Source organism: Athene noctua, chromosome 5 (genome assembly GCF_965140245.1).
Source record: "Athene noctua chromosome 5, bAthNoc1.hap1.1, whole genome shotgun sequence".
Classification (NCBI taxonomy): domain Eukaryota; kingdom Metazoa; phylum Chordata; class Aves; order Strigiformes; family Strigidae; genus Athene; species Athene noctua.
Genome location: NC_134041.1, coordinates 11,729,305 through 11,754,677, shown reverse-complemented (window position 1 = coordinate 11,754,677; position 25,373 = coordinate 11,729,305). Strand labels below are relative to the sequence as shown.

General features: G+C 51.9%; 2 protein-coding genes and 3 non-coding genes across 7 annotated transcripts; 4 read left to right on the top strand and 1 right to left on the bottom strand.

The window, feature by feature from the left end:
• Positions 1-2,291: 2,291 nt before the first annotated feature.
• Positions 2,292-9,255, bottom strand: TMEM53 (transmembrane protein 53). Of its 3 annotated transcripts, XM_074906330.1 has the most exons (4): positions 9,162-9,172; positions 8,474-8,586; positions 7,098-7,188; positions 2,292-6,638 (listed from the first exon to the last, which is right to left on the bottom strand). In XM_074906330.1, the coding sequence occupies exon 4, from the start codon at positions 6,600-6,602 to the stop codon at positions 5,976-5,978; it is 627 nt and encodes a 208-aa protein (XP_074762431.1). In that variant the 5' UTR covers positions 6,603-6,638; positions 7,098-7,188; positions 8,474-8,586; positions 9,162-9,172; the 3' UTR covers positions 2,292-5,975. The 3 variants fall into 3 exon arrangements, with proteins under 3 accessions (XP_074762431.1, XP_074762429.1, XP_074762432.1); XM_074906328.1 differs by lacking the exon at positions 7,098-7,188 and having other exon boundaries at positions 9,162-9,255; XM_074906331.1 differs by lacking the exon at positions 7,098-7,188 and having other exon boundaries at positions 8,474-8,582; positions 9,162-9,249.
• Positions 9,256-12,811: 3,556 nt separating this feature from the next.
• ARMH1 (armadillo like helical domain containing 1) lies at positions 12,812-25,078 on the top strand. Its single transcript, XM_074908154.1, has 11 exons — positions 12,812-13,017; positions 13,389-13,457; positions 13,975-14,141; positions 14,977-15,173; positions 15,342-15,426; positions 18,871-18,993; positions 19,541-19,613; positions 21,654-21,797; positions 23,838-23,901; positions 24,656-24,761; positions 24,955-25,078. Exons 1-11 carry the CDS (start codon positions 12,812-12,814, stop codon positions 24,975-24,977), a joined length of 1,257 nt encoding a protein of 418 aa, XP_074764255.1. The 3' UTR covers positions 24,978-25,078.
• LOC141961566 (U5 spliceosomal RNA) lies at positions 15,908-16,022 on the top strand. The gene has a single exon (XR_012633798.1). It is a non-coding gene; the product is annotated as a U5 spliceosomal RNA (small nuclear RNA).
• LOC141961545 (U5 spliceosomal RNA) lies at positions 16,703-16,817 on the top strand. The gene has a single exon (XR_012633777.1). It is a non-coding gene; the product is annotated as a U5 spliceosomal RNA (small nuclear RNA).
• LOC141961564 (U5 spliceosomal RNA) lies at positions 18,605-18,719 on the top strand. The gene has a single exon (XR_012633796.1). It is a non-coding gene; the product is annotated as a U5 spliceosomal RNA (small nuclear RNA).
• Positions 25,079-25,373: the final 295 nt, after the last annotated feature.

Genomic DNA, 25,373 nt, shown 5'->3' with positions numbered 1-25,373 from the left:
TAGAGCCAGGTGCCCGTGGTCAAGTCCAGCAGCAGCAGGCTGGGGGAGCCGAGAGGGTCTCACTGGGGGGCAGGGGGGGCCCTGCCAGGGAAGGGGCAGCGGGGCAGTTCGTATTCCGCTCCACATCGATGGGCGCAGAGGCCAAACACAGATTTCCAATCAAACGTGTGTACTTGGCTCCTGCTCTATTGACACTGAAGCAAGAAGGGCTCAAGGTTAATTCCTTATCAATATCCTATTGTCAGCTCATTCATCACCCGGGGAGGGCAGGGGCTGCCCAAGCTCTCCCATCCTCAGCCCCCATGGGTTTGGGAGGGTGACCGAAGGATGCTCTGTCCTCCCCAGCCCTGCCTGGGCTGCCCATCTCTGGCCAGCAGTGCTGAGGTGGGCTTGCAGCCATGTGAGGATGCAGAGATGAGGGCATGGGGGCTCAGGTTCAAAGGGAAGGGAAATGGGGGAATGCTGGGCAGGCAGAGCAAGCCACTTCCCAGTGAGGCCCCATCTCCCCTGCCTATGCCCAGTCTGGCTGCAGGAGCTCGGGGGGGGGGGGGGTTGGGGTGGTTCAGCTATTGGCTGTAACCCCCATTTGTGCTATCCTGTCTCCTAACCTCCCCCAAGCCCTCAGCCCTGTATGCTGGGGGGGTCCTGCCAGCCTTTTCAGAGGGCAACACTAAGCTCAGCTCCCTTCCCAGGGCTGGGGGGCTACAGGGAACCCAAGGGAGCTCCACAGCCCAGATTTGTGGAGTTTCCAGAAGTAGGACCATGGTCTGTCTGACCACAATATTGCAGATTCGCTTAAAAAATATAGTCCTCTCTGGGTGATGGAGTGGAAAATGGTGCGACCTGATTTGCTGATGCTGGAAGGTCAGTAAAGCTATTTCTGCCATTAGACTTTTGTTTTTAACATTCAGTTAAAGCTGAGAGATAGGGTCTAGTACAACTTCTCAGAGCAGGCAGCTTTAGAGCTGAATGCTGGTCTACATCAACTCACGATCTTCTCATCATTGGAGTTTGTTCTTGCTGGTCTTTTTCCTTGCCTCGAGAGAAGAATTTCTGTGGGAGATGCTCTCGGGCACGCGGAAGTGCTGGGCCAAGCTGTGCTGTTGAGATCTTCTCCAGCATCTGCTCTGCTTGTCTCCTAAACTAGAAATCTCTCCACGCAGGAAAGAGGGGTCCTGCTGCCACCTCGTGGAGCTCCTTCCCGGGCCGGAGCATCCCACACCCGGCCCGGCCGCTGCGGCGGTCAGGGAGGTTGGCACCACTGGCCTCCACCAGCTCCCTCCCCCATCACCTCCATGGGGAGATGGGGACCAGCCTCACACCTCCCCACCTCGTTTTCTAGGAAACAGCACTTGGGGTTGGACTGCTCGGTTCCATTACTGGCTGTCCACACTCTTCTATGAGTGGCAGAGCTTCACACATAGGCCTGCGGCATCCCAGCACGTACAAAGATGGAGCCTTGGCCCATACACAATTCGCCGCTTCAGCACACAAAAGGCTTATTTTAAAACCTTTACCAGGTGTGGACACAGGTCAGTCTTCACCCAGGGGCTTGGTTTGAATTACTTGCACTGCAAGATGCTCCCCCCTGCTCCAAAACATGACCCCCAGCTGGGCTGGATCATGCCTCAGGTCTGCCCAGGTCCCCACCACAGCCTCTCCCGGTGCCACAGGGCACCTGGCAGCACAGACACCCTCCAGCCCAGGCACACGACCACCCTGATTGCTAAGAGGCACTTTTTTTTTTTCTTTTTTAAAACCTTCCTGTAACATCACCACTGCCTAGGGAGAGAAGGCAGCACAGGGGAGTGAGGCAGCAGCCAGCTCCCTCCCAGGAAACACAGATGGCTTTTGTTGATGAGGTTAATGTGCACTCTTGCAAAATGAACCTAGCTGGGAAATGTGCAATGGCAGCAGCTGGCCCCTGGCCATCCTCCTCTCCCACCACCGCTGGTGTTTCACCCACACTGCTCCACCGTCCATGCGTGAGGGCTGGACTGCAGGACAACTTGCTCCAGGCTCCCCAAGCAGAGATCGCTGGTGCCATAACCTGCTCCCAGACCACGAGGCAAACCCAAAGATGCTGCATTCTGTCTCCCAAAAATCAGACCTGCGATACTCCTCCCACAGCTCATCTGAGATTTACTTGGATTGCCAAAATATCCCAACCTTTGGCTTCCAGTGTTCAGACTGAAGCTCTTTAGGAACACAAGTTGCACCAAACTGTGACAGTTTAGCAAGGATTAAGGGTTTGAGGCTGGTTTTTTTTTTTTAAATCCAGTAGCGCTTGGATCAGTTCTTGGCTGTGTGCCCTCAGGCTCCAAGTTATTAACCTTCTGTTTCAAATAACAAGCAACAGAAATAAAGAGGGCAGAAGGCGGTGGGGGAAAACATACATGCTGTATAGGTAAGAAGAGGGCAATATATCACACAATACATTTAACACACTGCTCATAATCATCATTAAAACTTGCTGCGACATGGAAAATGAAACCCACCCAGAAGACTGGTGCTGATGACTTCCTCTGTAAATCACTGGCTCACTCAAGATCCCTCCTCCCCTTAGAGAGGTGTGTACACAAATTACCCCTGAATTTCAAGCCAGTTTTGCAGCAGTGGAAATGCCTGTGAGCTGGTTCCCACTTGTGTAGCACGGGGCACCTCTGACAGTGGAGCTCCTGCAGGCAGCACCCGTTCCCTGCCTGCTGCTCCGGAAAGCAGAGGTGGAGCAGAGCTGGACTGGACTGGGGGAGCAGCAATCCCGTGGCAGGGAGCTGAAAGTGGGGATGGAAGGTGTAGCTGACACGTGTCCCATCGCACAGGGATGGAGGGTTTAGCTCCAGCTCCTGCCAGCCACACTCCACCACAGCCTGAGTCCTTAAATAGAAGTTCAACACCCACAGCAATAAACAGGAACAGCAGATTCCCAGCCCAGCACAACTGTATTAATTCAGAGGCGTATATTATGGAGTGTTTAACTGTTCTGTAAATACTGAACCCATAGAAACCAGCATGAGGGCAAGAGCTAGTTAAATAACCTTTATCACCTCTGCTCCCTAAGAGTTTTCACAGTGCCACAAGCAGGCTGGATGCTCAGAAGATGCAGCCCAGCTCTCCAGGAAGGCAAACAGATCACAGCTCAGGAGTTATGGCACTGACAGCCCAAACCAGGAGCTGGGAGATCTCTGATGGGCTTTCTGGGGATAGGGGACCATGTCTGGATTTTACAGGTCCAAACCCTAGGAACAAGAATTTCTTCATGAAAAGTGGGAGGCTGAAGGCTATCTTACCACAGCGTAGCCCTCACAGCTCATCTTGGTGGAAGCTGAAACTGGGATTACACTGACAGAAGACTGGACCCTGAACAACAAGAGCTCCTGTACCTGGAGCCAGTTTTTGCTTTAAAAAAATTGAAGACAAACCAGGCCATCAGCACCTTTTTCAGTTAATTCTCAGCTACCTTATACAACCCAGTCCACCCTTTAAAACCATGCCTAACATGGGGTTATTCCTTGCTTTAAATGAGTGTTGCCACACCAGCCTGCAAAACATAGTTGTGCTGGCCACTGACCACACCTCACTCCATGCTTCCACTTCTATGAGGCACTGTGGTTCTTGTTTTAAACTTCCAAATTATTTTAGTGCTTCCCAAGAGACCTCCCTCTGCATTTTGATTCAGAACAGCAAGTGCTTCATAACTGTGGAAGACAGCACCCTAAGGGTGGGCAAGACAAGCGAAGAGGCCCACAGGCAGCAGACATCTATAAAAAGCCTCGTGCTCTTTACATTCCTACCTCTTGAGGGCAGACCCTGTTCAAACAGGCCCGTATCACAGCCCTCCAGAGCCGGATCCTGGCAATCTTTGGGAATTTAAAGTCGGCTAATCCTGTCTGCCACATTATGCATTAGCTTGCAATGCCATGACATGGCACAAATATATTAGCAGGCTCTGCTCTCTTTATCCCCACTCCTCTCCCAAATAACCAAGAAAACCCAAACCCAAAAACGGCTGAAGTACAGTGCAATGAGCTACTTTTTCACTAGGTGGAAAGAAGTCATTTCTTGTATTATTACTAGCACCCACTGCACAGACAGCAAAGACTGATCATCTGAGGAGAACATTATGGGAAAAACATCAAATTTCATGATCATTTGTGGTCTGGAAGTGATTTAAGAAACACCCAGTATAAATCATAGCTCCAAGAGACAGTTTCATTTTTCTCTGCAGTTCCACCTTTCTATTTCTGAGGTCTTTTGGGTTACAGCTGTGCCAATTTTCCTGCATTTTCAGATGCACAACATAGGCTGCTCAAAGACACACAGTAATAAATGAGCAGTTCTCCAAGAAAGAAAAATTACTCAGGAAAACACACAAAAGACTGGAAGGAAGAGAAACAAAACACAAGACACATTCAAAAATGTTAACTTCAGTCTTTTGGACTGTCATGGTTTGAGCCCAGAGGGCAACTGAGCACCATGCAGCCACTCACTCCCCCCTTCCCCCCCAGCACTGGGAAGGAGAAAATAAAGGAAAAGGCTCAGGAATCGAGATAAGGACAGAGAGGGATGACTCACCCATTATAGTCACAGGCAAAAGACAGACTCATTAAAGGAAATAAAAGAACATAAATTAAATTCAGATGCTAACAACACTTAACAGAGTGGGGCAGTAAGAAGCATTATCATAACTTAAAACCACCTTCCCCCCACCCCTTCCTTCTTCTCAGACTCAGCTTTGGTCCCAATTTCTCCACCTCCTCCCCACCAGAGGTGCAGGGGGCAGGAAGTGAGGGGTGCAAGTCAGTCCCCCTGCTTCTTCCTCCTCGAGGAGGGGGGGATGGGCTGGAGGTGGGGATGGACAGACTTGCATTCCTCCTCTGATCCAGTCTGGTTCCCCTCTCAAGGGAGACAGTCCGCCACGACCTTCTCCAACACGACTCCTTCCCATGGGCTGCAGCTCTCCCCAGGCTGCTCTGGCATGGGGATGGAGCCCCCCACAGGCCGCTGGTTGGCATCTGCTGCACCAGTGACCTCCATGGGAGGCGGGGGGGGCAGCCCTGCCCTCTCACCACAGGCTGCAGGGGGCTCCACCAGTGCTACTCTCCCCCTCCCCTCCTCCTTTCTTGCACTGACCTCAGTGTTTGCATAGCTGTCCTCCTCACAACTCCCAACTCCTCCTCCCAGGCTCCCCTTCTTCAATACGTTATCACAGAGGTGTGGCCACCATCACTAACTGGCTCAGCCTCGGCGCAGAGGCAGGTCCAACTTGGAGCCAAGGGAGCTTCAAGAAGCTTCTCACAGGAAGCCACAGCTGTAGGCCCCTCCCCTGCTATCAAAAACCCTGCCACTCACTCAAAGTCAACTTTTGTGTTCTTCAACTGTGCTATCACAAACATTTGAGCTCCCACTGAGGACCAGAGCTTTGATTGCTCTATCTCAGATATTTAATGGAACCAGATGACAGTCTGGTCATACTGCCCTGCACACAACTTTTCCAGGTCGTACACTTGGTTTCTCAGCCTGATCTCCAACAAAGAGTATAACGAGAGCTGGGATGCACTGAGAAAAGTCCTGCAGAACTGCTGCTGTTTGCTCACTGCAAGAGAAAAGAAATGGCAGAGAGGACAAAAATAAAGACATGGAAGAGCCGTACTGTAAAATCAGTACAAGGTAGCAAAACATGCACACTGGACATCATGGACAAGGAGACAACATAGAAAGCAGAGAACAATAGAAGACAGAAAGAAACAAGTAACAGTGTGTGAAATTCTGGTCTATGACACCTTGGCAAAGCACATCAACTTCAACCGTGCTAGGATTTCACCTTCAGTACTTTAAATTAATCCACATCTACTTTGTGCTATAAGGTGGCTTGTCCTCTACTTCCTTCCCTTCAAAGACACAAAGGCAAAGGGGGTGACATTTCCCATACAAGCTGAGCAAAGCAGAGGCAAACATTAAAGGTCATTACACCACTAAGAAGGCGAGCCCCCCACACAGTCAGACAGGAAAGTCGTACAGAGGTTGCTGTAATAGGTGGGATACACCCGCATATGGCTGACGTGAGCCGAATCCGAGAAGCCTACAGCCTTCACGGAGACGCCGAGCTGCTGCCGGGCATCAGCCATGTGTTTAACTTCACGGGCCTCAATGATGGCATCGGCTTCAGAGTAGAGGTAAAGCTCAGGCCACCGCGAGGGCGCTTTCAGCAGGGCATCGTAATGGCTCTCGTGGATGAAGCGGGTCAATGGGTACAGCAAGATCCGCAGCACAACCGCTGTAGTAGCAAAAGCAAATAAGAGGAAATACTTGAGCAGCACATTCGTGGATACCAAGACAGTTGCCAATGCACGAAGGCCTCCTCTCAAGTTTCTTCTGCCAGGGGCACTATCAAAAATGGTGCCTGCTACTTTGAGGTTCTTAAATGGCTTGTGAGTGTGGAGAGCCTCAATGATGTAACGGTACAGCATGACACCACCGTTGCTAAAAACATGAAAAAGAACTGGTCTGTTTTCAACACTGTAATCAAAGAGCAGCTCCAGGAGTTGCCTGGCTGGGGTCTGGAGGGATCTGATGCCAAAGGTCTCTGAGAAGAATATCATCCTCCATGGAGCCGTGTAGCGGATGACAGTGCACCCCTAAGAACAGAAAGAGACCCCACACACATTAAGGCTTTGCTATAAATTACGTGGAGTACACAAGCATCAGTACAAAGAATGTGATAATTCGAGACAGGTTAACAACAGAAACCACAGAGCCAGAAGAAAATCCTTAGCTTCAGTAGCAAGGCACCAATATGAATAGGATTATATTAATCATAACAGCACACAGTATTACTAAAAGGTTTCTGCAGTAGCAGAGGCCTGGATTTGATGATGTTTGAGATCCTGTCAAATCCTGGGCTAACTGGCACAGCCCCTGGGGCCATGGCCACCCAAGCTTTTGTAACAGTTAATCTTCACCCAGGAAGAGAAAACCATCTCCCTGATTCTCAAACCTTCAGTATCAGCCATTTTGTTAAGAAAGGCCTGCTCTGGTACATATCTACTTCATGATACTGAAACAACTACAAGAAGGAGGAGGAAATTCTTCCTGACCTTGGGTAGTACTTGTTTGCAGCTGTCTCCAAGACTCACCCACAAACAACACTGACATGACTTTCATAGGCCTTTCTGAAACACTCCAGCTCTGCAAATGAAGACCACTGGTTCAGAGATTCAGAACACCTGAGCAATTTACAGTTAAGGCCTTACATTTACATGCAGACTGAGAAACAGGATATTGGAAGAGTTTCTAAATAGAACAGATGGAACTACATTATAAAAGCCTTAATCTTTTCTATCACCTTAATTTACTGATGCTACACAGTAACAAACACAAGGCGAAGCCACCAAGACAGCCCTCCTGCCTAGAGCTCCCTGAAGAGTGAAAAAGGAAGAGGAGGATATCAGGTTCTTAAAACAAAGTCTTCTATACCATCTCGCCATGGTTGCAGCCACTTCCTCATTAGGGAGCTGAGAAAACCCTTTCTTTCCTTCCCCATTCCTATCATACTTCTGACAGAAAAGTATTTTCAAAAAAGTTGGCATGCTGCTGTGTAACGTGCTCCTCATCTGCCCACCATCATCTCTTCGTCACAACAGTCACTTAACAATTAATTCTTCACTGAAACAAGGCAATTCATGACTCTTGCAGTAGATCACACATTGTACTTGTTAACGTACAAACTATAGCTGAAATAGATTTGGATAAACACAAGTTCCTTGTAAGTTGACAGTTAAAAATAATCTAAAGTTTTACTGGGTCCCCATACTACAAGCTGCAGCCATTCCAGTAAAATACAGCATTAGAAAGGAAAATAGCATAACTTGGGGAACTAGCAATCGGACAGATCTCTCCAGTTCAAACACAAGGAGTTCCTAGTGAGCAGGTATGACTATCATAGGATGCCCGTTTCACAGACAGGATAAAATGAATTTGGATTACAACACTGAAATGAATCATCTTCACAGGAAGGAAAAGCTGAAGGAACAACAGATGCTGACGTGCTCTGGCAGCCCTCAGCCTGGCCTCACCAAGTCTAAGCTGTGGCCTATTAGCAAGCAGTAAATGCATAATCTTTTCCCACATGTTTACCTGTTTGGAAAGCTAACACAGTTCATGTCATTCCTGAATAATCTCACAACTTGAAATGCCTTAAAATACTCCACTGATTCATATTAACAGCAGCAATTTTCTCCAAGGAAGTATTTTTGTTTCAGCTGCACGCACAAAGATGACATCAGCAACTATTAGATAACGCTGCCTGGGCTCTGAGAGACAAGGAGCTTTCAATGACAAGGGAACTCACCACTCACTCCCAACGACTCTTCAGACTGAGAGGCTTTACAGTCATTTTACCAACATGCAGAAAAGAGGCAGTTTCTCAGAGAGCTGTAAGACAGTGTCATGAAAATATAAATAAGCTACTCACCTTCTGACTATAGATTGTGCTGTATTTGGCCAGGTATTTGTCCTTGCAGCCTGCCCAACCTAGAAGGATCACCACAGGCTGATCATCTGCATGCCCTCTCTCTGTACTGCTGTCTGGAACAAATCACAAGATTTAAAATAACTGTCCTCCAGTCTACCTGAATCAGAACTTATGGCAACTTGCCTGGTTAATAAAGTTAAAAGATAAGAGTGAAACAGGTATTAGCTTAATTTCTCTGTTATGACTGTCTCATCCCTCTGTGGGCACACTCAGCAGCACAGCACAGTTTCAATCCCTGCAGCTTCCCAAAGCTCTACACTGATGCAAAAACCAGAAGCGTGCAGATGGCTACGGGGGGCAAAGACCCTCTCCTCACGCCTCCCGCCACCTGGGGAGGCGCCACAGACCGGAGCCCGCTTCCAGGGGGGAACGGGAAGCATCCTACCCTGCCCTCCAGGAACTACCAGACACCTGGCACGGCACATGCGTCCCCACAGCTCCCTCCCTCCGTGTCCTGACGGGCCCGATCCCCCACCCTCCGCACACAGGGGTCTCCCCAGGCCCGGTTCCCCCCTTCCACCCTCAAGGGGTCCTCCAGTCCCTCCCGCCACCGGGGTCCCACAGGCTGCCCGCCCACGTTCCCCCAGCCCTTCACCCTCGGGGCCCCCCAGACCCGCTCGCCCCGCACCGCGGGCCGCCCCCGGCGCCAGCTCCACCGCCGCCTCCAGCCCGCGGACGCCCATGGCGGCGCACTCCCGCCTCACACCCCACCGGCGCTTCCGTTCTCCCCACCGGAAGCTCCGCCCCCTACCCCTGACGCAGCCAATGGGAAAGCGAAGCGCCCACCCAGCCTCACTCTTCGACCCCTCCCCTCCGCCCCACCCACTTCCTTAGCAACGCGCCCTTAGCACCCGGCCCGGGCTTGGCGCCCCGCCCACTGATGGGAAACTGGACCACTCACCGGGCCGGGGGAGGCAAAGACGGGCCTCGATTGGTTCGGCTGCGATGTCAGTTATTCTGTGGGGTATCCGCCCCCCCGGGGAAGGTGAGAGGGAGTGAGGGGCTGAGGCGGGCGCTGCGGTTGGGGGGTTGTAGGGCCTGGGGGGTCGGGGTGAGGGGAATTGTAGGGGCTGGAGGGGAGGTCGCAGTCAGGGGGGCTGGGGGATAGGGTGGGCGTGGGGACTGAGGGGGGTTGTTGGTTCTGAGCTGGACGTTTGGGCCAGGGGGGGCAGACATGGGGTGAGGGAGTGTGTGAGGGGCTGTAGGGCCTGGGGTGGGTTTTGGGGTGTGGGGGAGCACAGGGCCTGTGGTTGTGCTGGGTCAGGCCCAGAGGGATGGTTGGGCCTGGGATTGGGGATGTTGAGGCTGCAGTGGATTAGAGGGGTAGGGACCCGGATGGATGTAGGGATCAGTGTAGGGCCTGGCTACAGGTGAGGGGAGTGCAGGGGCTAGGTTTGGGGTTGTGGCTGGGGTTAAGTGTGGGGCTGGGAGGCAGGACATGAGGTGAGAGAGGAGCCAGTAGGACTGGGTTGATGGGGGCTGGGTAGAGGGCATTGGGGTACACTGAAGAAGGTGCATTTTGTGTGAGGAGGGTTGCGGGAGACATGAGGTATGGCAGGAGCAGGTGAAGCCTGCTAGGGAAACAGAAGCTCCACATTTTGCTTGAGGCTGGGCACAACCTTGATGTTGCAAGATACAAAGGTAACACCAAATCACTGTGACTCTGCCCTTCCACGAGTCCAAGGCTATCGGTCCCTGGCACCTCACACTCAGATTGAGGCTGACGCAGCACCAGTCTGCCTTTTGATCTCAATCTGATGATTTAGCAGCACTCTGGATGTAAAGAACTGCTGAATTGCCAGAGCCAGTTCCTAAATCACTTGTGTTTCTCTTGGCAGGAATAAAGCACTGCCCTGACTCAGCCTTGTTTTGATTATTAGGTCCATCAGACTGGGGTGGCAGCCCAGCACTGTTGAGAGCAGAGTTTAAAACCAGCAAACAGGAGTTATGCGCTGATGCTAGCACTGACAAATGACTCAGGCAAGTCATTTAACTTCCCTGTGTCTGTATGTTCCCATATGTAAGCTGGTCATAATAGAAATATTCATGTACATTTTCAGAGTACTTTACAATGTCAGCTTAAAGACTATGTCAGCAGATACTGTTATTATAGCAGCCAGGGACAGATACCGCTGTATCCTCAGACACCTCATGTGATCATTGTTTCAAACTCTTTTTTTTTTTTTCCACTGATTCATAGGCAAGCCTTTTGTATCACTAAAACCCTCACGTCCAGAGGCTGGTGCTGATATTCCTGAATAGTGGGGGCTTACTGCGGCTTTATAATAAAAATAGGATAGCATTACAGCACCAGCATCTTAAACATAAATATGGAAACGTTAATTTAGAATCAATTTTGGGATGTTTCAGACTGTAAAGTTCTTTTAACTAGATCTCTGTTGAGGACAGAGGAGCACTTTATGGGACTGTAAATTTCATGCAAACAGTCTCTGTGAAATACAGATTCCCCCTGCACACTAGCTGTTCTCTCAATATCAATCATACGCCTTGCAAGTAATGTTTCACAAATATTCTGTAAATCACAGGAAAATGCTCACAATAATGTGAAATATGACTTTCACTTGACTGTTTCACCAGAGGCCCCTAACAGGCCATTCTCTTGTCAGCACTAACATTTGTTATGGCTAATAACATTTTCAATCACAACTATTTTGGGAAAATGGATTTATTTTAAACCTGCTTCCCTGCAAAGGAGAGCCTGAAAACACCCTGACAAGGACGCAGACTCCTTACAGAGCACAGACTGTTAATTCCCAAATGAAATTTCATCTCGTCTTAATTCTCAAACATTGTTTCTTAGCCAGATTTTTGAAGACTTTGTTTGTTTTCTGGCATGGAGGTACATGTTCACATCTTGGTCATTGTTTTTAGCCTGGTTCAGATAATAGCAATAGAAAGTTACTTTTGAGCAGGTATCTTGGGGATAGTCTGGAACTGATTTGGAATTTTGCTCCAGATTTAGGAGAAAAGGCCTAAGAACTTTGTAAGTAGGAAATTGGTAATCTTGGCAACTGGTATTACATTGAAAGAAACTTCTTATTCTGAAACCAAAGATCTTGTGTCATTTTAACTTTTTTTTTTTCTTAAAACACACTTTAAATAAAACCTAAAATGTGCTTTTCTTATGTGGGAAGTCCAAGAACTGTATTAGACAAGGCATGAATTCCTTTCTTATCCTCAGGCATGCTGATACAGCTTGGTGGAGAACAAGGCATCTGTGTTAATATCACTGTCTGTGACCTTGTCCCTCTTTCTGCATCTGTGTACATACACAGATACTGATGTTTAACTGCGAGGCTCCTTGAGGCTGGTCAGTGTCTTAAAGCCAAGTGCATACATGTCAGTGGAATTCTCACCTACCTGAATGGAGAGCTTAATCCTCTGATGTTTCATGCCTCTACTAAGTGCACCTTCACATTTGTCAAGCTGGAATAGGGGATATTGTACTGAGCCAAAAGTGTGTCAAGGAAATTTGGCAAAAGATAGATTGCTTTATTTAACACCTGTTTGAGGGGGCAGGAGGAAGTGCAGGCAAGGGATGTTTCTGAAGCTTCTGTCTTCTTGCCTATAGTTCTTATCGTTTCAGGCTTTCTTAGATTGTTTAAAAACATGCCATAGAAATTAGATAAGAAAAAACCAGAGCAAATACCTGTCATGCCAAAGGGTCCCAAAGCACTCTTTTACTGCTAAGACCAAGCACATCTTCCTGGAGTGGATGTGGGCCTAGTCCAAATGACTGTCGCTCCATCACGTGAGTGAGGGCATGCTGTGCTGCTGTGCTAACAGGCATTTACAGCCCCCTTGACCCTGTCACTCCCCACAAATCCATACCTATTTGTGCTCTCATTTCACCCTATTTATTCCCTGGCAGGTCAGATATGAGATGCAGTGTTCATATCATGAGGTGAGTGAAAAACCGAGGCTGGGCTAATGGGTAACATCAAAATGACTTTATTAACAGAGCAGAGAAGAGAGCTCCTGTGGTGAAGCCACCTGCCCTGGAATATATTCTCAAGTCTGTTGCAGGTTCACTGTGCAGCTTCAGACATACCAGAAACTCTCCTTTTGCATCAGTTTTCCTATCTATGAAATGAGTATAAAGGAAAAAGAGGTTAAATTAATGGCTAGTAAGTGCTTTAATATTATTTGCCAGAGATTTTAAATGTGATTCTGCTGGTAATTCCTTAGTACAGACTTTTTCTATCTTCAAAGCCCTTTTTGAACTTCTTTTTCACTTTTGTCTAGTCAGAAGAGATCATGACTTCTGTCAAAGAGCAGGAAGCTGTCAAGAAGTTCATGGTTTTCTTGCGGGAATGGGATAGTGCCCACAAAGTTGCTCGAAGCCGCATCCTGGACAACTTCATTAAAAGCAATGACAGCAAGACAGAACCAGAGCTGGAGCTGGAGTTCTCCCAGGGAGCCAGCTTGCTTCTGGCTCGCCTTACAGTGTGGCTCAGGATGACGTATCTGTTCCCTTGGACAGCTGGAGGTGGCGTGTAGTAGTGGGATGGAGAGGAGGGAAAGTTCTCTACCAAAAATTTGTTTAAATAATAAGCTTCTGTATGGAGACATTCATATCTAGCTGCAGGGTTAAAAGAAAAAAAAGACTATCTGAAGATGGAACTGAAGGGAAAGCCATATAACCTGTTTCTCAGGGACCTAGAATTAGTGTTATTTCTCACACTGGGATGAGCATGCTGCCTCTGCCCACCTGTGAGAAGAAGGTCCATGCTCTCTCGCAAAGGGAGTACCCAGTTCAGACCTCCACATTGTCAAAGGCAGCCTGGGGGACACCACGGTGGTTTGTAAATCTCTCCTTAGCCTTGCCAAACAGCTACGTGTACAGCACGTGCCTCAACAAGCTGCTCAAGTCCATTGGCATCTTCCTGTCCGCTGCAAATGGGTGAGTATAGAACATCACTGTGTGAGAGGTGCCGTGGGGAAGGCACTCCAGGGTGAGGGAATGAGTAGATGAAGAAAATAACAAGTCCTTGTTCATCTTTTGGGAGGGCTGTGTAAGCATTTCAGGCAAGGCAGACCCCAGTGAAGCTTGTGGGAGGAATTTGAAATTAATGCTCTCGAAAGCAAATCCACCTCTTGTGCATGTCTCCACCACGTCACTGACACGATGTGGAAGGAGTATGGTGAGAGCCTCAATGTGGAGACAGGGCTTTCTGTGCCTCTGGTTTGATACCAGAAATGAGCTCAGGGTAAAACAAGCTGGTGACCTGCAAAGTGTGCTGCTGGTGGGCATCTGCCTCTGCGCTTCAGGCTGGGCCTCCTTGGGTTCACTGCCCCAGCACCGGGCACCCACTGCAGTGAGGCAGGAGGCGATGGCCCCAGGAGCACGCCGAGCTGACAGAGGAAGAGGGTCTCCAAGGCAGGTGACACTTTTGGCTTTGTTCCCCCTATCCTTGCAGACACAGATACCTTCTTGAATTTCTGGAGACTGGAGGTGTTGTGATTCTCCTGGAAATACTAGGGCTGAACCACCTGAAACAAGAGGACAAAAGGGAGTCTGTAAAGCTGCTGCAGCTCGTCGCAGACTCTGGCAGGAAGTATAAGGAGCTCATTTGTGAAAGCTACGGTAGACAGCGTGTCCATCCATGCTTTTCCCTAATTCGGGCGAGGATGTTCTTCCTGATCTCTGGCCCCGGGGGCTGCTCGCAGCCCTGAGCCACTCCCTTCCCTCCACCTGCCGGATGGCAGATTGCCGCCGCGTTTCGCTAGCTGGAAGGAGTTCAGAGTCTCGGCTATTGTTGAGCAGTTGCATTTCATCCCCTCTCTGTTTTTAATGAGCTTGCTTTCTTTACAGTCATTTCTTTTGATGTGATATTGCTGTCCTGCTGGTAGCAACTGCTCTGGTTAAAACCACAAAACAGTTTCCATTCTTACCTGCATCATTCACTTGCTGCAAACTTTTCCAGACTTCCCCTCTGGGTGTGGGAGAGTTTTGTGGCTTGTATCTTTTGAAAGAACATTGCAACAGTTTTTTTTCTTTTTTTCTCCTGGGCAGTGGAAGTCAAACCCTGTTAGTTGTTCTGTAGTTCAGATTACCTTGTCAGAGACTGTGGGGTGATACCTGCCCCCTCAGCTTCCTCCAAGGCAGACGAAGCAGCAGGATCAGCAGAGGGTTCCTTAGCAGCACCACGGGCATCCCAGCGACACACCCTCTGCTGGTGTAAATGCCCACAAAAGGTCCTTGGCTACCTACTCCAGCTGAGAATTGTGCCAACTGGTTTTCCAGTTGGTGATGTGGCTCCTGACAAGGACAATGAACTTTTTTTCCTGGCTTTCATTTGTCAAGCCACCCTTGGAGTGGGATGTGGTGCCAGGCTCCCTCGGGGGTGACAGTGAAATTGCTGAGATGGGTGACCCAGACTCATCCAGGCACACGACTTGGTGGCTGTTTCTCTGCACAGGGGTGCAATTCCTCGCTGCATTCCTCACCGCTTCCAACTCAGCAGAGGCTCAAGAAGACTTGCAGGTGTTGCTGGACTCTTTGGGCCACGGCAATCCCAAGTACCAGAACCAAGCCTACAAAGGCCTTGTTGCTGTGCTACCCTGCGCCTCTCCCCAAGCCCAGCGGCTGGCCCTGCAGTCACTCAGGAGCATGCTGGTGGGTCGTGGCCTCGCTGGGGGCGCAGGGCAGCGTTACCTCCTGTGTCTGCCCGTCCCGCCCCGGCAGGAGCTGTGCCCGTCTCCTTGGCATGGCGGGGAGCACTGGCCTGGAAAATGACAGCTGTGTAAAAACTGTCCTTGTCACCCTCCCCTTTTTTTCCCCCAGGACGTGGTGGGAGAGATGGTCTCCGTCCTTGTGCAGCCCGTGCTGGGCGTGCTGTGCTCCGTGCACCTGGGGGTCCAGTACGAAGGTAGGACCCCCCCAGGCCCCCTGGGCCGTGCCTGAGCTGGGCTGAGCCGGGCTGTGACTGGAGTTGGGCACCTCCAGGCCTGGGCAGCGGTGTGGAGATGGGCCGTGGGGGGGAGAGGAGGGGAGGGAGGGGAGAGGGGGAGAGGGGGCGGCCGGCCGGGGACAGCAGCCCCCGCAGCCCCCGCTCCCACCGGGCTGCGGCCCCGCAGGGCGCTGCGGGCCGTGAGTGCTCATTAGCATGCGACTCGTTAGCATTCGTCTTATTTGCATACCCAGGGTGCCCCGCGGGGCGGCGGCCAGCCTTCCCGGGGCTGCGGTCAGCCTTCCCGGGGCGGCGGGGCTGCGCCGCCGGGTCCGTGTGCGGGATCGGGGCTCCGAGCCGCGGCGGCAGCGGGGGGGGGGCGGGGAGGGAGAGGTCGCCGTGTGCTGCAGAGCGACAGCCGTGCGTGGGTAACGGTGCGACGGGGGGGGCGGTATTAAGTATGCTCCGGTTTCTCTTCAAATCGTATAAATCTTTCGCCTTTTACTAAAGATTTCCGTGGAGAGAAACAAATACGAGTGTTGAGAAATTTTTTTAGGCTTCACTTCGGTGAGGCTGCCCTTTCCTAGTCAAAAATAGAGCTGTGGGGCGGCGGCTGCTGAGTACGCAGAGGGCGGGGGGAGATAAGAACTCTCCGTGGATGGGTTGAGGCGCCGGTCCCCATGCGGCCGGCGGCAGCGTTGCCGCCGCTGCTCGGGCCTCTCCGCGCCGCCACGGCTCCCGCCGGGGGCAGCCGCCTCCTTAAACCTGCCTGGCCAAGAGATGAGCGAGACGTGGGGCGGGGGCCCGGGCGGCCCTTTCTCCCGGTCCGGGCGGTGCAGCGGGGACTTGGTCCTCGGGGGCGAACGGCTTTTTCGGCTCTGTGCGGCGCTGCCCGCAGGGATGACGCTGCTGCAGCCCAGGCGCTGCCGGGTCCTCCCCGCTGCGCCGCCCCGGCCCCAACCGAGCGCCGCACGGTCACGCCCGGCGCCGGCTCCACGCCCGCCGGAGGCGGGGCGAGGCTCCTCATTACCATACGATTAGCATACCCAGGGTGCAGCGCGGGCAGCACCGCGCCGGTTCCGCCGGACACCGCCGCCCCGAGCAGCGTAGCCGGCAGGCTCGGGCCGAGGGGGGGCTGCGAGTGGCTGCGGCGGGGCGACGGGCGGGGAGGAGGGGTCGGTGTTTCGGTGTTGGGTCGCCATGTCCTATGGGGCGACAGCCCGGGGTGGGTACGTGCGCGGGGGAGACAGTAGCCATACTCCGGTTTCTCTTCAGATCGTATAAATCTTTCGCCTTTTACTAAAGATTTCCGTGGAGAGGAACAGGCACGAGTGTCGATGAATTTTTTGAGGCTCCATTTCGGTGGAGCTATCCCTTTACTTGGTTAAAAGTAGAATTATAACTAGCTTGAGATCTAACTCTTGTAGAGTGCTGTGAGGGGGCTAAGCTCGGCCGGCTCTCCGGGGGTTCCCGTGCGCTCGGCGGCATGATCCGGGGGAGCTGGCGGGGGGCTGCCGCTCGGGGTGGGGCGCCGGCCGGTGGGCAAGTGCTTTCACAGGATCACAGAATCGTCTCGGTTGGAAAATACCTTGAAGATCATCCAGTCCAACCATCAACCCAACACCGACAGTTCTCAGCTACACCAGATCCCCCAGCGCTGTCGACACGACTCTTAAACCCCTCCAGGGATGGGGACTCCACCACCTCCCTGGGCAGCCCGTTCCAACGCCCAACAACCCCTTCTGGAAAGAAATGCTGCCTAATAGCCAGTCTAAACTGATTTGCAGAAAAAATACAACTCGAATAGAGTTATAAAGCAGGTATGTTCACTCCGGCGCCGGGGTGCAAGGGGATCTCTCCACAAAGCTTTGCACACCCACCGCACGTTTTACCAAAACCTCACAGAGTGTGGATATACACATTAATTGCATTACATAACACAAACATACATATGCGTGAGTAAGGCTGGGTTAGTTCGAAAGGCTGATGTCAACAGTTTATGTTCTCTTTGCACCTGCGCATTGCCTCCTGGTGGTCGTCTTCGGCGGTGTTTGGGAGGAAGGCTCCTAGGCGAGATTCTCACCTTGTTTTTTCCGCGGAGCACGCGCAGATTCTCTTGGCCAATTTCTCGAGTAACAAGAGTGCTTTTCAGCCGCTTTATCTTATCTAAGAGAACCAATAGAACTCCTACCATCCGTATACGGCTATCTTTACTCATTACCAAGACTCCCAACTAGTAGAGCACACCTGTTCCCCAAGGACAAGACCATAATAGTTTGCTGAACGTTATAGTTCTCGGTAGATTTTCACACGGAACTGCTTTGTTTTATGAACACAGTAGTCCTCGGTAGCATTCCACAGAACAGTCTGGGCAAGCTTAGCAATATTCAAAATACTATAAGGAATACTATAACTTGCTATAAGTAAGTAAATAAGTTGCTAAGCAAATAAGTCTCAAAACAAGTAATGGTTTCTCTGTATCAAACCCTTCCCTGGCACAACTTGAGGCCGTTCCCTCTTGCCCTGTCGCTTGTTCCTCGGTTAAAGAGGCTCATCCCCAGCGCTCTGCAGCCTCCTCCCAGGGAGTTGTAGAGGGCGATGAGGCGCATCGCTTGTCTCTCTCGGGTTTTATTTTCCTCCGTAACTTTCTCTCCCTTTTCGTTACAATTTTCCAGAGTTACTATTATTTCGCTGTAATTATTACCCTACTTGTATCGAGTCTCTTCCTCTTCCCGTTCTTCCCCGCTCCTGCCGCGGGGGGGGAGCGAGCGCGCGGCGCTCAGGGGCCGCCTGGGCTTGAGCCCCGACGGGAGCCACAAGCGCTGCCCGGGCCGGGGGATGCGGGAGCGGCCCCGGGCCGGTGCCGCCGCGCTGCCGGGCCCCCCCGCGGCCCGGCCGCCTCATTAGCAGCGGTGTCATTAGCAGCGGGCTGATTTGCATACCCAGGGTGCACCGCGGCCGTGTCCCGGCCCCGCCGGTGGCGGCCGCCGCCGCCGGTCCGAGCTGTTGGGGTGTCGCGGCCCGTGCGGTGGGTCGGAACGGGACGGGACGGGGCGGGGCGGGGGCGGGGGCGGCGGCGGCGGGAGCGGGTGGTGTGTCGCCGTGAGTTGTGTGTCGTGGGGCAGGCGGGCGGTGTGTCGCGGGGGGAGCGGCGGTCATACTCCGGTTTCTCTTCATATCGTATAAATCTTTCGCCTTTTACTAAAGATTTCCGTGGAGAGGAACAAGCACGAGTGTCGATGAATTTTTTGAGGCTCCACTCCGGTGGAGCTATTCCTTTCTCTGGTTAAAAATAGAACAAAATGCTTCTCAATCGTTTAGCGCGCTAGTGTGTTTAGGGTGTATGCTCAGTCCTTAATTTCACTCCACAAACCCTCTTCTAAAGCAGCCACTTGTGCCGATAGCGGCTCCCCACTTCTCCAGCCATCCAGCTGCTGAAGGCCCTCCTGGCCCACCAGGTCCGGCCAAGGCTGCTGAAGGACCTGGTTGCGTTACTGACGCCACCCGGAAAGAAAACACTGACCTTCCACGACGAGACCTTCCAAGGTAGAAGAGCTGACCACGGCCTCCCAGTACCCAGCAGGCTGCAGCCTGCCGGGGCAACCAAGGGTGTTCTGCCGGGGGTGCTTCTTCCAGGGTCCCTCATCTCCTGCAGGGTTTAGCCATCGCCCTGACTGGTAGGGGAGGAGGTGCAGGGGCCTGACCCCTGAGGCGAGGGGCAGCAGCAAGGGCTGCCCGGGCTGAGGCAGTGCTTGCCTGCAGCACTGGTGCCGGCGTGCAGCCCTCTAGAGACCCGCCGAGGTCTGTTGTCTGCTGGGCGAGGATGATGAACAGTCCCAGCGCCGGCGGTTTCCTCCCCGACTCAGCAGAGCGCGCAGCAGCGCCCCAGGCGCTCTGACCCGTGGGCATCACACACACAGATCCTTGCAGGGTACTGTGTGTGTTACATAGCCACAGGGTTTCCCTAAGGCATGTTTCCTGAAAAACTACATCCTCCTTTCACGCTAGCACTGTAAGGCCACCTCCCCTCGCTTCTAACATCTTAGAAGCGTTTCAAAGTATCGTTCTCACCTTCCTAATGTTTCTCACGCAGACCCAGCCGCACTGTGCCTGAGGGAGCCTGTGCTGGTGTATGTTCAGCAGGCAGCTGCTGCAAAAGCCATTGGGTAAGAAACTGGAGCAAAATCTACAGGAGTATAAAAAGGACTTTAGAGAAGTGGCTTCCTTTGGGTAGGGAAGGGCTGGGACCTCTTCCAGGGAGCGTTCACCTTTTCACCTCTGTCACTATTCTCTGGCTGAGTACCCCATCCCTGCTAAGACTCAGGTCCTAGGCTGTTTAGAGATGGGGTGTGTTCAGGAATAGGGCAGAGCCGCTGGGTGGTGGGTTGGCCCTGCCTGGACACCACGTGCCCACCAAAGCCATCCTATCGCTCCTCATCTGGACAGGGAGAGAAAATATAATGAAAGGTTCATGGGTCAGGATAACTCACCAGTTACTGTCATGGGCAAAACAGACTCAACCTGGGAAAATCAGCTTAATTTCTTACCAATCAAATCAGAGTAAGATAAAGAGAAATAAACCCAAATCTTAAAACACCTTCCCTCCCTCCACCCTTCTTATCTTCCCAAGTATATCTTTACTCCCAATTTCTCTACCTCCTCCCTGACAGCAGCACAGGAGGATGGGGATTGGGGGTTGCAGTCGTTTTATCACCTGTTGTCTTTGCTGATCCTTCCTCCTCAGGGGCAGCATTCCTACACTCTTCCTCTGCTCCAGGGTAGGGTCCTTCCCATAAGAGACATTTCTCCATGAACTTCTCCAATGTGTTTCCTTCTCACGGGTTGCAGTTCTTCACAAACTGCTCCAGCGTGGGTCCCTCCCAGGGGGTGCAGTCCTTCAGGCAGAGACTGCTCCAGCGTGGGTCACCCACGGGGTCACCAGTCCTGCCAGCAAACCTGCTCCAGCGTGGGCTCCTCTCTCCATGGACTCACAGGTCCTGCCAGGAGCCTGCTCCAGCATGGGCTTCCCACAGGGTCACAGTCTTCTTCAGGTGCATCTACCTGCTCCAGCGTGGGCTCCTCCTCTGCTCCAGCATTAACCTCCGTGGGCGCAGGGCACAGCTGCCTCCCCATGGGCTGCACGGGAATCTCTGCTCTGGCGCCTGGAGCACCTCCTCCCCCTCCTTCCTCACTGACCTTGGTGTCTACAGAGTTGTTTCTCTGACACATTCTCACTCCTCTCCCCGGCTGTAGTTGACGTTGTGCTGTTTTTTCCCTCTTTCTTAAATATGTTATCCCAGAGACGCTGCCACCGTCGCTGATGGGCTCAGCCATGGCCAGCGGTGGGTCCGTCTTGGAGCCGGCTGGCATGGGCTCCATCAGCCATGGGGGAAGCTTCTAACAGCTTCTCACAGAAGCCACTCCTGTAGCCCCCCATCACCAAAACCTTGCCATGCAAACCCATTACACACCACCTGGAGGTAGCAGTGCTCAGACTCTCTCTCATACTGGAGCTGGCTTGAAGTGTTATTTGTAGGGAGATGTGGAATCACATCTGCTCTGGCCCTGTTTGCTGTCACAGTGACCCCTTTATGTGTCCTGCCAGAGCACGGGGCTGAAGTGTGCTCTGTTGCACAAGGCCACTGTGTTCTCCATGTAGCTGGGAACCAGTGAGCAGTGAAACACTGTTTAACATCAGCCACCCAATGGAAGAATCTAGTGCCTATGACTGACTGCAGAATCCTCAAGGAAATTCAGCCATTTGTGCTAAAATTGGTTAATTCGATGTGAATTTCCTGCAGTGTCCACAAGATAGTGCTATCAGAACACTTTTCCTGCAAAAGCAGATGACAGAAAGCCCTTGGCGGTAGGGAGACATACTGGAGTGTCTTCCAGGGACATGCTCACAGAAGTAAGGTGGTGGTGGTGGTGGAGTCCTGGATTCTTTATGGTCACACAAGAAACTTGCTAGACTGTAATACACACCAGGAAGCTCCTGCTGATCATTAAACAGTTCTCAGCAAGCCCATGCATTAAATGATTGCTAACCCGTGCACAGCCAAACACTCCATATTTTTGTCAGTGCCACGAGGGCAGGATAGGAACACATTGTTTTCCACTGGGGTCACACCAAAAGGCCCACACTCAGTTTGTTGTGTGCTTCTTCCACCCTAGGGGGTAGGGGCTGATGGCCTATGCCATTGCAGAGTGTTAGCCAAGGAGTCAGCAGAAGTGGCTGAAGAGCTGATCCAGCTGAAAGTGGTACATGGCCTGATGGTTGCTGTGGGGAACCTGGACCACGTGGCTAGCCAGAGACAGGCCAGCATCTCCCTGGAGGTGAGCATGGAGATATACAGCAGCACAAACATGATCTCCTTCTATGACAGAGTGACCTGCTTATTGGATGAGGGAAAGGCTGTGGATGTAATTTACCTTGACTTTAGCAAGGCTTTTGACACCGTTTCCCACAGCATTCTCCTGGCAAAAAATGGCTGCTCAAGGTTTGGACAATCGCACACTTCGCTGGGTAAAAAACTGGCTGGACCACCGGGCCCAGAGAGTTGTGGTAAATGGAGTTAAATCCAGCTGGCGGCCGGTCAGGAGTGGTGTCCCCCGGGGCTCGGTTTTGGGGACACTCCTGTTTAACATCTTTACTGATGATCTGGATGAGGGGATCGATAGCACCCTCAGTCAGTTTGCAGATGACACCAAGTTGGGTGGGAGTGTTGATCTGCTCGAGGGTAGGGAGGCTCTGCAGAGAGACCTGGACAGGCTGGAGCCATGGGCTGAGGCCAACTGCATGAGCTTCAATAAGGCCAAATGCCGGGGGCTGCCCTTGGGCCACAACAACCCCCAGCAGCGCTACAGGCTTGGGGAGGAGTGGCTGGAGAGCTGCCAGTCAGAAAGGGACCTGGGGGTGTTGATTGACAGCCGGCTGAACAGGAGCTAGCAGTGTGCCCAGGGGGCCAAGAAGGCCAATGGCATCCTGGCTTGTGTCAGCAATAGCGTGGCCAGCAGGGACAGGGAAGGGATCTGACCCCTGTACTCGGCACTGGTGAGGCTGCACCTCGATTCCTGTGTTCAGTTTTGGGCCCCTCACTACAAAGAGGACATAGAGTTACTCAAACATGTCCAGAGAAGGGCTACAAAGCTGGTCAAGGGTCTGGAACACATGTCCTATGAGGAGCAGCTGAGGGAACTGGGATTTTTTAGTCTGGAGAAGAGGAGGCCGAGGGGAGACCTTATCACCCTCTACAGCTCCCTGAAAGGAGGGTGCAGAGAGCTGGGGATGAGCCTCTTTAGCCTAGTAGAAAGTGACAGGACAAGAGGGAATGGCCTCAAGTTGTGCCAGGGAAGGTTTAGACTGGATATTAGGCAGCATTTCTTTCCAGAAGGGGTTGTTGGGCGTTGGAATGGGCTGCCCAGGGAGGTGGTGGAGTCCCCATCCCTGGAGGGGTTCAAGAGTCGGGTCGATTTAGAGCTTAAGGATATGCTGTAGGTGGGAACTGTGCTAGGCAAACAGTTGGACTAGATGATCTCCAGGGTCCTTTCCAACTTAGATGATTCTGTGAATGTCATAGCATGGGGGCTGCTCCCAGAGCACCTGAGCAGAAAGTCTCCCTACACCATGGGGCTTCTTCCCTAAGCATAGCAGACACAGGCTTAGTCACAAAGGCAGAAGTGACATTTTCTTCAGCAAAGAGCTCTCTTTCCACTCCTATCTGCCTCCCTCCTGCCACTCACAGGTGTTGGCCCTCACACCTCTCTTCTACCCCCAGGCTCTCTGTGTGTAGCAAGTACAGACAGAGCAAAGGGGCTAACCAAGACAATGTGCCTGGAGCAAGACACCAGCACAGAATTATAAGCAGGTTATTTTTTCCTGCTGGTGCCAAGTAAAGAGTTTTGGCCTGCCTCAGCACAGCGCTGCCCATGGAACAGCCACAGGGGAGGACTGTGTCAGCAAGATGAGAAGGGCTGAATGAGCAATGGCAGAGAAGCAGTCTGCTCAGGGTGAAAGAGGGTTTGCAAACCTACCTGGCACTGCCGAGGGTCAGGGCACCCTTCCTCTGAGCGGGCACCAACAGCAGAGCAGGGTGAACTCCCTGGCAACTACTGCACTGCAACACCCCCCCTCCTCTTGACAACGAAGGTGGGAACTGGCACAGGGGGAGTGCAGAGGGAAACAAGGTGAGGCTTGAGCAGGGACCCACAAGTTCTTCTTGGTGTACATGAAGTGCCAGCAGTAGCACCAGCACTAAAGGCGGTGGGTCAGGGATTCCCTGGTGTGTGACACAGGTTATCTGGAGCCACATCACCCCTGCAGCTCTACCCTCTATACACCCACTCACATCTTATCCCAGCTCTCTGTTCTGTTGCAATATTTTGTCCACGTTTCCCTTTGTGGAGGAGTGTATAAAGAAGGCAATAGGACACACACTGTTCCAGTGCTTCGTGGTAAATATGCCTCCCTTATGGGGTTTTAGTGGCCCAGGGACCTTAGCCTGTTTTGTGGGGATGTAGGGACTGTATTTCTTTTCACAAGAAATCCAGCCTTGCCTGAGAGCCCAGAAATAAACCAAGCTACCCTTTGAGAAGTGTTCACCTCAGTCTCAGTGTTCAGGAAGATAAGTGCTCTGACTCAGTCCCAAGACAGGGGAAGGAGGGATCGCAGATAATTGCTACTTCTGCAACACTGGGAACCTGATGTCAGAAGTGTGAGCTGAAGGGCCAGTGAGGTAAGAAGTGACTTGAGCTGCTCCAAATCAGGTCCCTCCACACTCTAGCTCCTGGGGGGGAATATACAGCAATGTTAGGTCCAGGGAGGGAGGACAGGAAAACAAGGGGTAACATTTTGTTACTCACCCCAAGACACCACTGGGCAAGTCTGGACAATCCAAGTGCAGTAACATCTGATGTGGTACAGGACTGCCTTGCTTTAGTCCAAACTTAGTAGGGTATAACAGCCCTTTTACCCCAGATGTGCCATCTTAATGAGGCAGGCAAAGCCCAGGTACAAGTCAGCCCTGACAGTTCAGAGGCCCTCCAAGTGCTCAGCCCCACATGCAGCCTGTACTGAAACTGCTGATCACAAAGCACCCCAGCTGTGGGGAGGATACTGTCTAGATTGAAGTATCCCCACTCTAGCTGCTTGTCACTGTTGCTTGCCCACATCCCATTAAGATCCTAACTCTTTTTCTGCCTTTTCCAGGACAGTCCTGAGACCTGGTACACAGAAATGGATCCAGTCCAGGCTGAAGAACTGGCCTCCAATAGAGTAGACATCCCCAGAGACATGGCAAGGATGAAGTCTGCAGGTATGTGCAGAAATGGGGGCACAGTCACTTAAGTTTTACTTTCAGGGGAGAAGGCAGCTCAGGAAGCAGGAAACCAGGGTGGGCATTTAGGGAAAAAGAGAGTAACAGTAGAATTCCTTTGTAATTTGATGTTTGTATAGCTGCATCCTGTGTTGCTGGACCCAGAGCTCACAGGGCTGTTTTGTCCTTTCAGAAACAAACTCTGGAGTGAGCTGAACAAACACAAAACAGAGGACAGCAGCACATGCCTCCCATCTGTCCTCCCTCCTCCCTGCCTGCTCCTTCCCAGAGGACAGGTTGTGTGGGGCCACCTGGACCCAGGTTGCAAAGGCCATAGCAGCACCTTGCTGCACCTGAGCCAGTGGCCAGCTTTCTACTCTTGCCCTCAAATACAGATTTTGGTGAGCTACTGAATATGTGTATTTTATGTGGCACGTTAACCAGGGGAAATATGGGAAAAAATGTAAAGTAACATCCTGGGGCTACCGTCAAAGCCTAAGTAAACTCCAGTAGTACAAGGAGGTCTCACATGGCCCCTCCTACATATCTGATGGCATAAGAGTGAGACACTCACTACAGGCTGAGCTTTGCTCATGTGTGGGATAGGTACCC